A 13,698-nucleotide genomic window follows, 5' to 3' on the forward strand; every position below is an offset into this window, starting at 1 on the left:
GATAGAATACTAATTAGGTTTATTCCCTTAAACTATTCCTTTAAAAGAAAAGGTGGGTGATATTCTGAATACCTGCAGTTCCAAATGTGTATTAATCCACTGCTGAAAATAGTCTCCAATACAAGCACTACTTCCTCCTGCTTGAGTAACGTTTGATAAGAAAAACTACTGTGAACTGCTGTTTTTAAGGAAATAAATTAGCCTTTTTTAGGAAGTTAGAAAGTAGAGAGACTGATTGAAACATGTTTTTTTTTGGACAAAAACAGAAATATAGAATAATGCCAGACTTATACTTTTTATGCATAGCTCCTCTTTCTCCAGCTGGCCAAAGCATAACATGTCATGTAATCTCATGTGCAGGCTGCTCTCTCCGTCTCTCGTCTTTGTTCTCATGCTTACCTTTTATTATCCTATAAAATACCACCCTTCCAATTACTACCTCCCCCTTCCTTCTCCTCATCTGTCTCCTCATTCCCTCACCCCTGTCTCAAGACCCCCCCCCCCCTCCTTTAATTATTCCCCTCCGCATCAACCCGCCGCTCTCTTTGTTTGATCTGGCTCTGGGCTTACAGTATTTTTGTGGCATTCAGGCATTCAACAAAACCTCGAGAAGTTAAAGCTCATTCCGTGTTGATGGGTAGAAGCATCAAATATTTAATAGATAATAAAGATAAAGGGTGGGTCAAATACAGATAGCGATGAATAAATAAATAAGTGAAGGGCACTTCCCACTCCTTGGTCCGGGCTCGGGGTTTTATTGTTCCTGGAGATATCTCACTTCTCTCCATCGTATTGTTGCACGAACGAGGAAAAGGCTTTCTTGGAAGCGTCTCCGTCTGGGGAGCCATCAAGGCTTCGGACAGCCGAGAGGCAGGCCGAATCAACGGCATCAAAGTACATGGAAGTGCAGTGAGTGACAACGGTCCATTATTGATGAGGCCATTAGCTTCGCAAGTGCAGAATTTCCCCAGCTCATCCTCAAACTAAAGAAACCTGTGGAGTGGAGCTTTATTTTGTTGGCTCAAACTCAACCACAACCACGATTACCTAGAACTACAGCCTGACAAATGGAAGGGGAAAAAAACTGCGGTTTGGAACGCGACCAAATGTTTAGAGGCCATTACACCTGCGCGTGGCTCTCAGCAGTGCATCGTGGATGCTGTTGTACTGATGGCGGTTTACTTGGCTGGCGATAAAGGGCCGGTCCTAGCTCCACTCTCTGTCCTGTACAACACCACAACTGGCTTTGGCAAAGTGCTTCCGTCCTCACTGACTACAGCCTCGTTTCTCTTGAATTACGTGAAGTACCCTAATGCACAACTTCGTCTACGAGACTATTTCGTGTTCATTGGCCCTAAAAAGCCAGTGTACCACCTGCACAAGATGCTGTTAGCTGGCAGCAGATGCAATTATTGTAAAAGTCTGAAGATGCTGAATGGGAAGTTTGGTGGGAGTTACCCTTTTTGATTTCACTGGATACAAACACAATGATTGAATTCATATTGGACCATAAGATGTTTGGAGTATTTAGTGTTCATATTATTTATTTTCAAGCACAGAAATGCCACACTGTGTTGACCCCATTATTTCTTCTGACCAGAGAGCACTGACACATTTATTTTTCAACTGTAAAATGTCCCACGAAGTACATATTGCAGTTATAATTCCAAATTTTAAGAGTAATTTAATCCAGTTATTTGCTTTACTCAGAAGCTCTAGTAATTTGGTACTTTGGAGAGAAAAGGGGGATATGTCTATGACAAGGACTTGTAGTCCACACCTCAAACTACAAGGCAACCTCAGGTGCTCACGTTGGTCTTAGTTGTCTTGACTATAAATCCCAGTGAAACAAACTGCAGAGCGTCAGATCAGTAAATGTTTGGTACTTTTACTTATACAATTAACCGATTTCATATATTTCTCAGTAGTAAATGAGACAGAAGAGTCTGTTGACCAGAATCCAGGTCTGCCTCGGAAACATGAGTCCCTGAACCCGTCTTCTCCGTCTGTCTGCTCCGTCCTCAGGAGCTCGCCGATCTTCGCCATGTTCAAGCTAAGCTGAAGAAGCAGTTCCAGGAGAAGACGGTGGAGCTCGCCCACGCCAACCGGCGGGTGGAAAGCCACGAGGCTGAGGTCAAGAAGCTGCGACTGAGGGTGGAGGAGCTCAAGAAGGAGTTGGGACAGGCAGAGGACGAGGTAGGACCACGCCTGTGCATGTAGTCGTAGTTGCAAAAGAGACCGTCATTGCCGTTGACTGTTCCAGCAATCCAAATCTCTTCCAATCATTCCAACGAACCAACCAACAGCTGCACAACTAAAGACAAAAAACAGGTCTCTTGTGATTCTGACAGGAAGTAAACAGGAAGTAGCCCCTTTGGATCAGCTGGCTTTGCTAACTGTATCAGGATGGGGTACCTGCTGGCAGATCAAGCTAAGCCAGTTAGCAAACTACATATTAATCTTCAGTAATAACAAACAAGTATTCCTTATAGTTTCATATGTAGCGTGATGCTACTTCTTCAGAGATTACAGACATGGTATAAATGTCAGGTGTGTGTTACCCTTCCGACGACCCAAAAGCCGTCAACCTCAATTCATAATTTGGTGAGACTTATGAGATTGCCTGTCACAAATAAGCGTGTTACTGTGTATCCAGTTGGATGAGTCTCATAACCAGACCAGGAAGCTGCAGAGGTCTCTGGATGAGCAGGTGGAGCAGACTGAGAACCTGCAGGTACAGTTGGAACACTTACAGTCAAGGTAAGATAAACACACACACACACACAGAGTGAATGCAGAGAACAGATTTCAGGTGAATGTGCCAAGTACCTCTTCACGTGAGGCCTTGGCGATCAATTTGTGCATAACATGTTGCTACTTTGAAGCAGAGTAACACTCTGTATCACATTTGATGTCACTTCCTGCATCACATCCCTACTTGAGGCTGTCCGTTGGCACGACTCGGTTGTAACGGAGGCTAAGGTAAACACGGCACAAACATGCCTGGCTCAGCCGGTTGAGTGATTTTCAAATGAGTAAAAAAAAAAACAACATCTGACAAGCGGCATCATCGCTCCCACTTCTAATGGAAGCCGTATCGCTCCTAGTGAGTACCAGAGACATCAGTTCACATTAAAACTATAGGTGGTATCTGCCAAGTGGAATATTTGCTGTACGTTTAGCAGGTCTGATCCATGTGCATGTAAGGTAACGTGTTGTGCATTTAATATTACAGTTGGTATTACATCATGGACACATGCTGGGCTGGTTTCAACACGGTCTGTTTTAAATACAAAAACCAGACAAGGAAGTGTGCAGCAAGTGGAATTCTGAGACAATTAGTCCCCATTTACACCTGGTGTTAACATGTGATGTGTATCTGGGTGATGGCATCCGACCCACGGGTCTTTATAAACACCTGGTATTAAAGTGCATACTTGTTGTCTCGATTAGTTAGCAATTAGATCATCAGGACTGTCAACAAGGTAAGACTGGCTAACGTTTCTGGCTTACTTGAGTTAGGTTAAGTAGCCTTTCTACTTCTGTATTTTTGGTATTTTTCCTTTTAATACCGTAAAGAAGCAGATATTTTCTTCACTCTAGGTTTCTAGCGCCACAAAATATTCTACACTAGTATGTTGTTGTCGAAATCCACAAAGAAATTGGAATATCTTAGAGAAGGCTTATGCCTAAATGGAATTTTTGTTCTGTCAGCATGAGTGGTGCTGTGTTTAGCAGCAGCACTCGCACTCCAAAACTCGCCCAGACAACCATGAAGGCACTTACTCAAAACACACCATGTTCAGGTGTCTGTGTGTGTGTGTGTGTGACGTGATGCTGACGGCCTACTCGTAGCTGCCAGGCTCACTGTGAGCCTCAGCACTCACTTCTCTTACTATTCAGAGGTTAGCTTCGTCAGATCCTTGTGTGTGTGTGTGTGTGTGTTCAGTTTAGCTCTCCCACTCTATCAGCTTTGCACAGTCCTCAGCTCTCTGCCTCTCCCTCTGCATTCTCTCCATTTTCTCCACGTCGTCGCTACCGTCCCCCCCGACAGCCAATCGCAGCGCTCCCAGTCGCGGGTTACCCTGGTAACAGAGAGCTCTGTTGCGTTGCTTTGCTCTGTGGAGACTTGACGGACCTGTCGGCATGGTAACGGCTTCAGGAACTGACACAAATGTGAGTGTGTTCTTGTGGAGGGTGTAATTTAAGAGACTGCTCGACTAGGTGTGTGTGTGTGTGTGTGTGTGTTCGCTTCATATTGATGGATGGCTCTGTGCTGACTACGTCACCTTGTCCTGTCAGCGTGTTTTACACCATGTGCCACTGACACATGTTAGCATACACGGGAAAGTGTGTGTGTGTGTGTGTGTGTGTGTGTGTGTGTGTGACAGCCTGTACTGTACATGCTGTGTCATTTAGTGTGTGTGTATCCTAAGCCCCTTTTCGCTTGCAGGAACTTTCCCCAGGGACTAGGAACCTTGTGAGGGGCCGCAAGAACCGTAGGGACCTGGGTCTAAATTAAGTTCAGGGACATTTGCCTCCCAAACAGGCCCAAGTCTGGGGTTGTACTTTCTGAATGTGCAGGAACTTTCGGGGTGGGATTTTGTAGGGATGACCGTCTCTGAAAAGAGCGCCGCTGCTCATGTTGAGGTGTGTGTGTGTGTGTGTGTGTGTGTGTGTGTGTGTGTGTGGGGGTGTGTGAGAGAGAGATGTGAAACTGACGACCTCTTTGCAGCTGTCAGGCTCACTGTGAGGCTAAATTAATTGTGAAATTCAATTCAATTTATTTTTGTATAGCCCAAAATCACAAATTACAAATTTGCCTCAGAGGGCTTTACAATATGTACACGTTTGACGTCTTCTTGTCCCGGGACCCTCACATCAGAACATGAAAAACTCCCCAAAAAAACCCTTTAACGGGGAGGAAAGAGGAAGAAACCTGTGGGAGAGCAACAGAGGAGGGATCCCTCTCCCAGGATGGACAGAAGTGCAATGATGTCATGTGTAGAACAGGATAGTGAATTACAACACAGTCAATGTAATTACAGCACATTCAATGTATGACACAACCACGACAGGAGGAAACACCTGGTCCAGGTAAACCCGGATACACAGGAACCTGTGAGGCGAGAAAGCACAGAGACTCTGGTGAAGAAGCAGGTCAATAATGTGCATTAATGGTATCGGTAATATGAAATAGTAATGTGAGTAATAATAAAAGTGATATTAGCAGTTGGAGTCAGCAGGGCCATGGTAGGAGGAAGGACCAGGGTCCAGATGAAACCATGCTCCATGGAAACCTGTGAGGAGAGGAAGCACAAGGACTCCGGGGAAGAGACAAAATCAGTACTGTGTATTAATGGTATCGGTAATAGGATTAATAATGTTAATAATCGTAGTAGGTGTCAGCTGGGAAATGAAATGTTGTTGCAGTGAGACCAGACTTAGGCCTGTGCCAGAAGAGAATAAAGGCCCCTGGAGCAAAGCTTGGGTATTCGCTGTGACGAAAAGCTGCAGCGGTGTGGCGCGAGCTGTTGGAACTATTGGGTTTCAGGGTCATCTCCGAGTTTTAATATGAAAGCCTGTGTTGTTGACATTGGGCGTGGAGTCTTGAGAGTTGTGGCTGTTTACCAGGCAGGAGGGTCTCATGACAGTTTGAGTTGTAGGATCCAGTGCCCTGCAGCTTGAACTGCACTGGGGACCATAAGGTTACCTCGGCAACCGCTGCATCGATTTTGACCATTCTTCTGTAAACGGTCTCTTGTATTTCAGTATCGGTGACAAAATATTCCAAAAGTAGCTTTTCCCAGGCCTTTCAACCGTACGGAGTTCGGCAAATGGAATTTGTTAAACACCGACATGATTTCCCACGGTTATTTTTCGCATCCACTGATTACGGGTGATTCTACTGAAATGACCATCACTCCATTTTAAATGCTGCCATGACTGAGCCCTACTGGAGAGACACAGCTGTCCCTTGTGGGAGCACTAAAACTGTTTGGCAACCGCAAAGTCCACACACACACACACACACACACACACACACACACACACACACAATGCCTTCCAATCAGCAGTGGCTCGACTTTCCATCAGTGGAAAATGATCTGGTGCATCGCGGCCACACTGTCGCTCTTTGCAGGTGTTTTTTTGTTGTTGTTTTTTTTGAAAAAGCATTGATCCTCCTCATTGCTCATTGACAGAGTAACCACAACACAGCTTGAAACAAATGGTTGGTGGGCATCTCTGTCTCTTTCTCCCCCCCCCCTCCCCTTGACTCTCTGTCGCTCTCTCTTTCCTCCTGTCTTTCTCTACAGATTGACAGTCATTCGTGTCCGTCGCTTCGCTAAGTGTTTGTAGGCTCAATAGAAAAGCTTTTAGTGGCTGGGCTGTTATTGTGGTCCAAATGTTACAATGGTTTATCTACCAGTTGCTATGACCCTGACCCCGGGCCGCTGACTGACAAACGTCGGACAACAGTAGAAAGAGAGGGGGGGAGGGGGAGGGAGAGAGAGAGAAAAGGAGGGAGGAGATTATGAGGGGAAGAAGGTCAGAAGATCAAAAGGTGCTGTGGGGGAGGAAATATTGGGGTTGGAGGAAACCGCAAAAAGAAATGAATGAAGAGATGAATCAAAGGAAAGTGGGAGATCCAATCTATTGAACTTTGGGTGGATATGAATGTCCTCCCTGATCGTCCTCCACCCGTCCCTTGTCTCCTGGTGGATGGCCTTTGACCTCTCTCCCAGTGGATGCTGTGACGGTTTAGGTGTTCCTAGACAGCCGATAGTGTTTCTGGTGTTTATTCAGTCTCCTGTCAAGGGTTTCTTAGGCTTTCACTGATGTAGTGTCCCACACATTGTAAACAATCTAACTCAAGTGTAATTCAAATTGATTCAATTCTTTAAAAGTCTAACACAGAGCATGGCCTGAGTGCAGACTAACATTATGTTACGTGGAAATCTCTGAATAAGTAAAGCTAAAACAGGCCGGTTTCTTTGAATTGCCATATTTGTTTTAGTCCATGGCCTTTGGGCCCACTTCAAAGACCGCGATGCAAATGTAAGATGTAAATCTGTAAGTCTGATGTGAAGACGCAACAAACAGAACGGTGAAATATTGGCTTCTGTGCCAAGAGGTCAAGACAGAGATAATCTCACTCAATTTAGACTCGTCAACTACTGGTGTTTTAACTAGCATGTGCAATTTACATCGTGCAATTTATAAGAAATATGTTGAAGCCATGTTCCAGTTTATTTTTGTAAATTCACCACAGGCTATTCAGAAACAGGCAGCAGGCCAGAGTTGGCCTGCGAGGGCACTTTATGTTTTTCATCCCCCACTTTATTTATTTTTTATTTTTTTCAATCATGGGAGCACCGAGGGGGCGGTCCCTTCACCCCTGAGTCCACCAGTAATTAAAGCTTTCCTCTGAGGCAGCAACAGACAGCCAGAATACCGAAACAACAATACCCTTCAGTTAGCTCCTCTTCACACAGTTTCCACTCTCTTTATTTCTTAGAGCTTCATCTCCATTTGTGCAAAGTTATAAACTTAAAATCAGACCAGTTGTTTTCCAGGGACCACTCTATCTGTGGTTAGGGTAAGGTCATGTGAGGGAATAAGGGAATCTTGTCAAGAATGAGTTGGGCTACATTAGCATCTTCAGAGAGCGTTCAAACAGTCTTGGATCAGGGAAGACGCCAACTGAAATGCATAAGAGGATTTGAATTGACTCTGCCTTGGCTTGCCTCAAACCATCCTGACGATTCGTGCGTTCGGGGAAAACGAGGGCAGCAAGACAAAAACAATTGATGCTGGGAAGAATCAAGTGTGGCCAAATCTATCTTCGGGGTCTGTTTCATAACAGACCCAGCTTGCATCTTGGAAAAAAATCAATCGTCATTGCCTTTTTTAAATCAATTGGAAATGCACACAGCTCAGGGTGAAATTAAATCTTTTATTTTTTCATTTTGTGGCTCATTGAAATCAACTCTGGCATGTAGATCACATATTGCCTGGTGTTTTCATTTTGTCCTCAGCATAAACAGACCCAGAGAAGTGAAAGATGTCAGTTACTTCAGCTTTAGTCAGTCGGTAAAGTGTATTCTCCATGTGTTTATATGATGTTAACCTCTAATGCTGAACTAGATTCAGGACTGATTTTCATACCCTTGTACCGATGCATTGTACCCCTCTAAGCTATTCGAGTGGAAGCCTGCCATGACTCTGGTATTACTTGATAACAGTGGGGCTCTAGGGATGGCAATGCAGGTCGGACGGTTGGTCGGTTGATCAAACCGAAAAATGTCAGCAAATATTTTCAGGTTGCCATGAAATTTTAAAAACTGTTCACAGTAGAAAAGCGTCAGAATTGTTTTGGGAACGAGGCAGATTTTTCTGAGCTTTTGCGAAGCAAATAACGGCATCAACCAATCATGTTGTGTGGAACGGGACATATTTAAAAATACAAGAACACGGAGGCTCCGTAGTGCGAACCAGGAAGGCAAACTTTATCACGCCTTTCAACCTTGACAAAGGCAGCGCAGACCAGATCCACTCCTGCTGTTCTTACCCTTCACAATTAAAGTTTTTTTGTTTTTTTCCCTGGGCACAAGTACTGAGGATCAATGGGCAATCAGAAAACCACTGGGCCGCACTCTCCAGTTTGTTTTGATGATGATGACAGATGACAAAAAGCACAAACGCTCTTCACAATGCAATCAGTGTTTATCCGTCAATAACACCAAAACTTCACAAACAAACTTCCACAAAGAACATGTTGTAGCTCCAGTTACTCAGAGCTACCACAGCTTCATGATGATCGACACAAGAAGTGACTTAGAAACACTAACAGAATTATAAAGGAATATTTATACCTGTAGCTTTAATTATAGAGGTGCAATTATCTGGAAACATTTTTTGGATGTTTTCTGAAGCAGTTTCTGTGTGCAGTAAAAGTTAAAGATATGTCCCTGGTATTAACAATGCACAGAACAAAATACGGTTTAAGTCCTGCACGTGATCTGTGGTGAATGTGTGGAGATTGGTCTTGGTTGAGGTTAGAGACCTCACCTGAATAATTTCCCCAGTCCGGCTCTGACAGCCGCGAACTGAAGGTGTTTCTACACCTGTCGAAGTGTGAGCCCAGGGCTGGGGCATCTGGAAGTACAGTTCATGGGGATGTTTCGACTCGGAGACGACTGTGATGAAGTTACTGCTCTTCTAGGGAGTTGCTCTGCGTCTACGCTGGGTAAACAGAACAGTGGTGCATCCAGAACCGCCGACCTGCGACACTTCATTCGCCCTCTGATGCGTGTCACTCTTTACTCTCGTTACATCTTGAAGCTATTTCGTATTTGGCTTTCCTTTCTCTTGCTGTTCATGCTCGTGTAGTTGTTGTGTACATTCACCCACACACAGACACAGTGTGTCTAATGTAAAAATAACAGGCAATACTGTCATATTCTTCAGCATCGTAATGCTATTTTAACAGCTCTTTCTCTTTCTCTCGCTCAGACTGCGGCGGCAGCAGCAGAGTCCTGGTCTGTTTGGGAAGATGCGATTGGCTCGGTTCAGTCCGGAAAACCAGGACGCTCCGACCAGCGACATGGACGAGGAGGAGGAGGAACTGCAGCTCCAGATACCATGACACACACATACACACACAACCACATAGTGATGCAGGATATACTTCTACACGGACATCAGCAGTCACATAAAGAAGTTGTTTACCGTTGGTCCTTGGGGGGGAAAACTTTGAATCTCCAGAAATTGCAACGGGAAGCGGCCGTCTTCTGCTCAACCAGCTTTCTAGTTCTTAAACATTCTCCAACATTATGGGAGTAATTTACCCGGTGTTGGATTCCATTGTTAGGGAATTGATTGTTGGCCATGTTAATGATCAACAATCGGATTATCATTAAAAAAAAGAAGCAAGCTTTGTCAAAGAAACAGACTCAGAGAAACCACTGAATTGTTTATCTGGCGTTCAAACATGAAAGAGGTGACGGACATTCTCACATACACGAAGACACACAAATGTTTGGACATACTTGCATGAACAGGCACACAGCAACAAGATCAAACCCAGCAGGCGTGTGCCTAGACATTAACGGGACGTCCGGACAACGTAATGCTGAATGACGAAGATCTTTCTTCAACTTCCACCAAACCACTCTAGCAGAGGCCGACACCCATTCTTACCTCATATCATCACAAGCATGACACCTGTATCACACCTGTCCCATCTGAACTGTGCTACTGTATCCAATCAAGTGTCAACCCCACATCTACATCACCAGTATTAATACTTTCCTCACAGCTGTCAGCTGTGAAGAAGCTATGAGCTTGAAAGTGTTATTTCATCACAAGGGAATATCATTTTGAATGTTGTTTTAGGAATTTCTCCTCTAATATCAAAGATTCAAATTCTATTTCCCATGTATTTAAAGTTCACAACCAGTGCTGGGAGCACACTACACCACTTTTAGTCTCATTATCGCGGCAAGTTGGATAGAATTACAGCAGCAGTACGCGTGGAGCAGCATCCTCCGACTCGACCAGGTTTCCTATTTGTCGCTCCGGAATCGGTCTCAAACTGAGAGAAAACCCGAGACCTGAACCCGGCTCTTTCAGATTTGAGAAACAGAGCCGAGATGGAGGCTGTATTTATAAAAACGAAGTTATATGCTTGCTTTGGAAATGCATTCACACGCATAAAAAAAAACTAATCTTAGACCGACTAACACAGAATATGGCAGCACCAGCAAGCTTTAGCAGCTGAACCGAATATAATTCAATTAAAATTCGAGGATCCATCAGTCATCTAATTTGATGACCTCATCACCCTAAAGAAAAACAAAACGTTTCATCTTTCTTGGTATATATTATTGTATATAGTATGGTATTGGTTATATAAATATAATTTATGGTGCTGTTAGACCCCTTTAATATATGTGCGTGCAGCAAACCTCCTGTTGTATGCAAGTGGAAAATTGAAAATCGTTTTCTGACCGCAGTGTTTTTGAAAGACTAAACACCAACCAATATAGAAGAATATTTTGTTGGATTAAAAAGGTAATGTGAATTTGGGTCGTCCTTTTTAAATGGATTAAAAAACCCGTTGTGATATGTGTTAGTCAGCCATCCAAACCCGACTCAACCCGCAAACTGACAACTTAATGCCTTACTGTAGCATATTGTCAGGAGTGCTGCGGCGCTGCGTTCTGAAATGTAGGGTGACAGAGAGAGAAGAGAAGGTGGACTATTGCACGCAATGTTTCTGTACGTTTTTTTCAATATTTACTTGTTGCTTTGTCACATTTTCCCCGCTCAAACCCATGATATTTTCTAGTAAGCTTACCCAAACCCGCACGACCTGCAGGTTGTGGCTCAACCATCGAATCACTAATACGCAGCCTACACTGGAGTCTTATTCTACAAATAGTATAATATTAATAAGATGTGGCCTGATCTTTATCTGCATCTGTGCCGAAATAACAGGGTTAAACGGCACAGATGCCCCCCCCCCCCCCCCTAAAAGAAAACAACAACAGAAAAGCTGCACAGCATTGAAACGTGAATTTAAAATTCAAATGTCAACATTATCAATGAAGCGTGCAACTTTTTGGGACAACTCTAGTGGCAGTACACACTAAGAAGCCCATAATCTGATTTTAGGTCTTCGGAGCCAGTTCTGAAAAGTATTGTAATTGTCAGTATTGATCTGCCGACCCCTCACACTGATAGTTTTATGGGGAGGGAAAGGGATTACCAGCCTGCAGTGTTTGAGGGAAATGTAACCTGTTGTAAAGTCGTGGGCCTCACGGTGGTTAGCACTGCCCGAAATAGGAAGATCTGATGATGTAGTGTGTTCCCAGCTCGACTGGAGCTGCTCCTCGACAATTAACAAATGTAACAGTGTTTTTTAGACAATATGTACATAAACATGGGCTAATTTAGAGAATGTAAAACATCCTCATGAAATGAAGAGATTGCGGGATGCAACGGATCAGTGTTTCTGTGAAGGGGGATATGCACCACTAAAGGCCCGTTCACATCAGCCTTTTGAACTATAACATTTTGTGACGAAGTCCATTTGTTCCAATGTAATCTGAACTATCAGGAGATTCTCCGTGGAGGGCGAAGTCATTCCGATCAAATCTGATAGGACTCTGTTGACCAATTGCAAACCGTGTTGACCTTGGAGTGACAATCCACTTTTACTTTACTCTTCTCTGTCGGAGTGTTAACTGCCCCTCTGAAGTGGGAGGGTATGTTGAGAGCAGACACAAGAAATGGCACAAAAGAAACTGCGTTACCTTATTGGTGTTACCCATTAGCAACCAGGCTAAGGAGCTTGCAAACTGACAGCTAGAAACTTTGCTTTTTCCCGATTCAAAAACTCTTGACTGAATGAAATGATGGTCATTCTTGATCACGACATTTAATGGGGAAATAGCTAGCATGTTCCCAGCTGGCTAGCATGTCAGTGGCTCGCTGGCAAGATGCAGTTGTTCACCACTTAACCCTGCAATCAGGCCCTACACCGCCTATTAGAAAAATGACTTTCTTCAATCGCTCTCTGGTGTGACCGGTTCTTAATCATGTACATCATATTCAAACGCAGGAAATTAGAGGCATTGTGTGTTAAGAGGAAAGGATTCAAAGCTCAATGTGGTTCCTTGATTCATTCGAGGTTCAACAAGGAGAATTCCCCACCTTGTTATGTGGATGTCCAATCAGTATCGATGGTAAATGTATTCTACTGAAGTAGGCGAGCAGGAGAACGCCGCTTTTTCGGTCATTATAGCACTGAGGAATGTTTTGCTTCCATTTACCATCAAAACTGATTGGACATCCACATGAATATGGCGAATATTAAAATAAAAATTCTGTATTAATATCCGGTTATTCCCTCGGGACTGTATTCAGTTGGGGTGGAAACGCCCCCCAAAGCAGCATTTAGACATAATGAGATAATGAAACTCTCTGAAACCGATGCCAGTAAAACTATTGCAGGCTCGATACTCCCGGGCTCTTTTAAAATGGCCCAAGTGTTCAACAGTCGGAGGAGTTTTGGATACACTGGGTGTTGGACCGAAGAGTTAATTTATTTGTACAAAACTTGGCCCGGGATAAATCTCCCGCCTGTGAAACAGCTCCAGTCTAGCGGAGGATACATGCGGTTGTGAAGGCAATACAACTTTCATTTATCTTCCACCACCATCAGCAGTCACTCTCTGCCTCGGCCTCATCTCTAACGCTGGAAAGGGGACCAAGATATTTTTACTGATCAGGACTCTGAACTATTTATCTTGTGGTTGTTACGGTTTAGTTTTTATAAATGATCTGTACCACAGTGGTTTTATATTAGCTCTATAAATGTCAACTGCACATATAAAGACATTTGAGTCACTGTGTCTTTTTTTGTCTCCATACTGTATGTATTCATCATGTATAATTGCTCTCCTTAACGTTTCTCTAAAATGTACAGTTGTCCTAAATAGGCGAAGTCAGGGATTTCTCAGAGACCAGCAGGAATTTGAGGAAGTTGCCATGGTAGTGCTGGTAATGTTCACGCTCACGTTGATCAAATCTTTATTGGACACTTGTTGTTGTCAAGACATTTTCCTGTGTGTTCATTTGTTCTCCGGTGAGCAACTAGTCGACTCGTCTACTGAAAGAAAATCAATACTG

At 43.8% G+C, this 13,698-nt stretch overlaps 1 protein-coding gene across 1 annotated transcript in view; it reads left to right on the forward strand.

Annotated features, from left to right (window-relative positions):
• ccdc102a (coiled-coil domain containing 102A) overlaps positions 1–13,401 on the forward strand; it is a 51,960-nt gene extending 38,559 nt beyond the window's left edge. The window contains exons 8-10 of the mRNA XM_079288472.1: positions 2,026–2,196; positions 2,657–2,760; positions 9,517–13,401. Of these exons, the coding sequence (XP_079144598.1) occupies positions 2,026–2,196; positions 2,657–2,760; positions 9,517–9,649 (408 nt within the window). The 3' untranslated portion in view covers positions 9,650–13,401. The remainder of the gene's footprint in view (positions 1–2,025; positions 2,197–2,656; positions 2,761–9,516) is intronic.
• The last annotated feature ends 297 nt before the right edge of the window (positions 13,402–13,698 follow it).

This window comes from Melanostigma gelatinosum, assembly GCF_949748355.1.
Source record: "Melanostigma gelatinosum genome assembly, chromosome: 2".
In the NCBI taxonomy this organism is placed as follows: domain Eukaryota; kingdom Metazoa; phylum Chordata; class Actinopteri; order Perciformes; family Zoarcidae; genus Melanostigma; species Melanostigma gelatinosum.